The sequence below is a fragment of the Galendromus occidentalis genome, unplaced genomic scaffold (assembly GCF_000255335.2).
Source record: "Galendromus occidentalis unplaced genomic scaffold, Mocc_1.1 scf7180000075407, whole genome shotgun sequence".
NCBI lineage: Eukaryota > Metazoa > Arthropoda > Arachnida > Mesostigmata > Phytoseiidae > Galendromus > Galendromus occidentalis.
Genome location: NW_003803397.1, coordinates 432 through 4,140, shown reverse-complemented (window position 1 = coordinate 4,140; position 3,709 = coordinate 432). Strand labels below are relative to the sequence as shown.

General features: G+C 52.0%; 2 protein-coding genes across 2 annotated transcripts; one reads left to right on the top strand and one right to left on the bottom strand.

Moving 5' to 3' along the window:
- Positions 1-231: 231 nt before the first annotated feature.
- On the top strand, positions 232-1,395 carry LOC114828596 (uncharacterized). Its single transcript, XM_029113254.1, has 2 exons — positions 232-966; positions 1,036-1,395. Exons 1-2 carry the CDS (start codon positions 232-234, stop codon positions 1,393-1,395), a joined length of 1,095 nt encoding a protein of 364 aa, XP_028969087.1.
- A 350-nt stretch (positions 1,396-1,745) lies between these two features.
- On the bottom strand, positions 1,746-3,332 carry LOC108865215 (uncharacterized protein K02A2.6-like). Its single transcript, XM_018642025.1, has one exon. The coding sequence runs from the start codon at positions 3,330-3,332 to the stop codon at positions 1,746-1,748; it is 1,587 nt and encodes a 528-aa protein (XP_018497541.1).
- Positions 3,333-3,709: the final 377 nt, after the last annotated feature.

Genomic DNA, 3,709 nt, shown 5'->3' with positions numbered 1-3,709 from the left:
GGAAGATGCCATTGTGATGAAGTAATTCTCATAAATTAATACCGTGCGCATGCAATTCCTTATCGCACGGAATCTCTCCGTCGAATATCAGCCTCCTCAGAATAAAGCGCTATCAGTTTGTGACCGCCTGTCAGGCTTAACACACGCGTGTTCAATACTGTCCATGTCAAGATCTTGAGTCCGTTACATGGTGTCAGAATCGCGAACAGCGCCCGGAGAGAAAAACGAGTCATGCCTATAGTCGGGAACTCCCCTGTGAAAACAGTGCAACCACCGGACAACGGTACGGCGAGCAATGCCCAAGAAACGGAAGTGGGGCATCAGCAGGCCGCGGGCCTAGCGAGGAGCCAACCAAACCTGGTCACCGCGCTCCAAACCCCAGCAGCGCAAGGTGGTTACCTTCTCGCTGCACCCCCGCGTGGATTCGATACGACCGGCGACGATTTGATAGAATCATGGAGAAAATTCAAAACGGATTTCGAGATATATGAAACCATCAGTGACCTATCGAGTAGGCCAGAAAACTATCAACGAGCGGTTCTTCTGATGTGCTTGGGTGAAACGGCAAGAACCTGGATGGAAACAGTCCAGATCGACTACCAGCGCATCACGATGAAAAATATCATAAGCGAGATAGAGCTCAAGTGCACGGCTACAGTAACTCAGGCGTTACGCGACTATAAGTTTTTCAGTCGCGATCTGGACCAAAAAAAGAGTGAAACGTTCGACGTATACTATGAGCGAGTGCGGGCGAAAAGCCGTTTATGCAAATTCGGAGACTTGAATGATAGGTTGGTACAATCCCGCCTAATCATCGGGCTTCGAGACAAGACTCTGCAAAAAATCCTCCTCGCCAAGGACCTCTCCCTCAGCGAGGTCGTGGCAAAGTGTAGAAGCTTCGAGATCGGAGAGCAGAATGCGCTGGAGATCAACAAAGCACAGAGATCGACCGAGACCATCGCGACGATTGGCGCGCAGCACCCTGACGAACGAGAAGATGTTTATCAACAAGGCGATAACGAATCGAACGCTTACAACGTTGCCGCAGTCGGACGTCAGGGATGCACTGCCTGTGGATATGTTCATGCCAACGGATCGTGTTCGGCAAGAAGCAGGTTCTGCAGTCGTTGTGGAAAACGAGGACACTATGCAAGACTTTGCAGAACCCCCCAGGACAAAGCTCAGCCCAGCAGGGTAGAATCGAGAAAACCTTTCCGTCCAGCGGACCGGCAAAGGCACCATCAGCCAGCGACGAATAAAGTATGGAGCTTACAACAGGCGTCAGATGACGAGGACTTCAGGCTATGTCAGGTAAAAGCCTTCGCGAACGAGCAGCCGAAAAAAAAATGGGATGAAGTGGTCAAAGTGAACGGACAATTGGTCCCGTGCAAATAGGACACAGGCGCTGATGTCTCCGTTCTCCCGATGAAACTCCTGCAGCACCTCAAAAGAGTTGCTGCTGACCCCGTGGAGCTCCTGACACACAATACCCATCTGGTGTCGTATTTTGGCGACAAGTACTGCTCCCAAGCTGCAGCGTTACTCACGGTGAAATTTGGAGAAACAACAATTCGTGAGAAATTCTTCATAGTGAACGAGGAAGTCGCTCCAACCCTGCGCGGCGACGCTGCAGAAGCTTTGGGGCTCGTGATCAGGGTGGCAAGTGTACAAAAATCGGATGCCGAACTGGAACGTTTCAAGAAACTTTTCCCAGCGGCGTTCAGTGGAATTGGGTGCTTAAAGGACTACGAGTGCTCTATTCGTCTCAGGCCGGGATACCAGCCATGTATCAATCCGTGCCGTCGGATTCCATTGGCTCTTGAAAAAGAGCGCCGTATCTCCATCGACGGCGGTCCGGGAGGTCCTGTTTCATTTGTCGTTACTTGTATCTCCTCTTGTTCTTTCGGGCCCGCAGAACGGTCCTCTCGTAAGACTTGGCGGTTCCGCCGTGCCACAACACCTGACTCTTCGTCCAGGTATGAACGAGGATAGGGGAGTACCTGTACTACGGTTCCCCTCTTCCAGATGTTCTCCTGGGGATTGAGGATCCGAATCGATTGCCCGGGACTCATGTCCCGTTGCGGCTTCGTGCCCCGGTCGTAATAGAACTTGCTCCGCCGTTTCTCTTCATCGAGACCTTCGATAACCGTTTCTGGCGGGATGGTGTGGGGGCGTAGATTGCCTGGAGGAACGGGCACTGTACTTCGGGCCTCTCTGCCCATGAGTCGCTGGCTTGGGGAGCCTAGGAGGTGATTTCGGGGCACATTTCTCAATTCGAGCATGGCCGTGAAATACTCGGGGGAGTTGTAAGTGAATTTTTTGAGCATCTTTTTCGCTTCTTGCACAGCCCTCTCTGCTAATGAGTTACCGCGCGGATAGTACGGAGAGCTGGTAGTCTGCTTGATGCCGTAGCGATTCAGGAGATCGCGAAACCAGGAGCCCACAAACTGCGGGCCATTGTCTGACCTTAGTTCGACGGGAAGGCCGAAATGCGAGAAGATGGCAAATGAGGCCGTAGCGATTCCCTTCATTGTGGTCGTAGTGAGTCGTGTCATATCCCAGTAGAAGCTGTAAGCATCGACCACAATCAGGAAATGATCGCCTTCATATTCGAAAAGGTCCATGTACACTGTGTACCACGGCCGCGGCGGAGTAGCTGTCGAGCACATGGGCTCTCGCGGATTCGCTGGTCTGTCCCGCTGACATAGTTGGCATTTAGCAACGGTAGCCTCGATGTCGGCGTCAATGGCCGGCCAATACACCGCTGTTCTCGCGCGGAGCCTCATTTTGTTAACCCCTGTGTGGGGTTGATGGAGCTGTCTAAGCACTTCACTGCGGAGTGCTGCAGGGATGACAATTCTGTTGGAACGCATAACCAGTCCGTTTTCAACATGCATCTCATCCCGATAAGGCCAGTATTCTCTCACGATCTGGGGAACCTGTTTCTTGTCTCCTGGCCAACCGTCGAGGCACGTCTGCATCAATATCTTCAGCTGCCGGTCATCTTGCGTAGCCGAGACATAGTCTGGAAGTCGGTGGTCGGCCACAGGCAACGAATGCAGGGCTGCGATTCTTGGGTCTTCTTCCATTTCGTCCGCCGACGGATTCCTTGACAAACAGTCGGCAATCAGTAGCTCTCTACCCGGGACATATTGAACCTTTATGTCGTACCTTTGCAGGGTGAGATGCATGCGTTGGAGCCTGAGCGGTACCTGATGGAGAGGTTTTTTCATAATCATCTCCAAGGGTTTGTGATCGCTCTGAACTAGTAGTTGCTTCTGCCCAAAAACGTAGTAATGAAACTTCGAGCATCCGAAGACAATCGCAAGCATCTCTTTTTCAATTTGCGCATAGTTCTGCTGGGCAACCGTCAGCGAACGACTCGCATACGCCAAAGGATGCAAGCCGCCCTCCGAACCCTCCTGCAGTATGACAAGAGGAGATACCGGACCGCCGTCGATGGAGATACGGCGCTCTGCGAGGATCGCAGCAAAGAAGAAAGGCGGGTAACAACGGCTTTCAGTAAGGATGTGATAAAGTAATTCTCATAAATTAATACCGTGCGCATGCAATTCCTTATCGCACGGAATCTCTCCGTCGAATATCAGCCTCCTCAGAATAAAGCGCTATCAGTTTGTGACCGCCTGTCAGGCTTAACACACGCGTGTTCAATGCTGTCCATGTCAAGATCTTGAGTCCGTTACAGCCA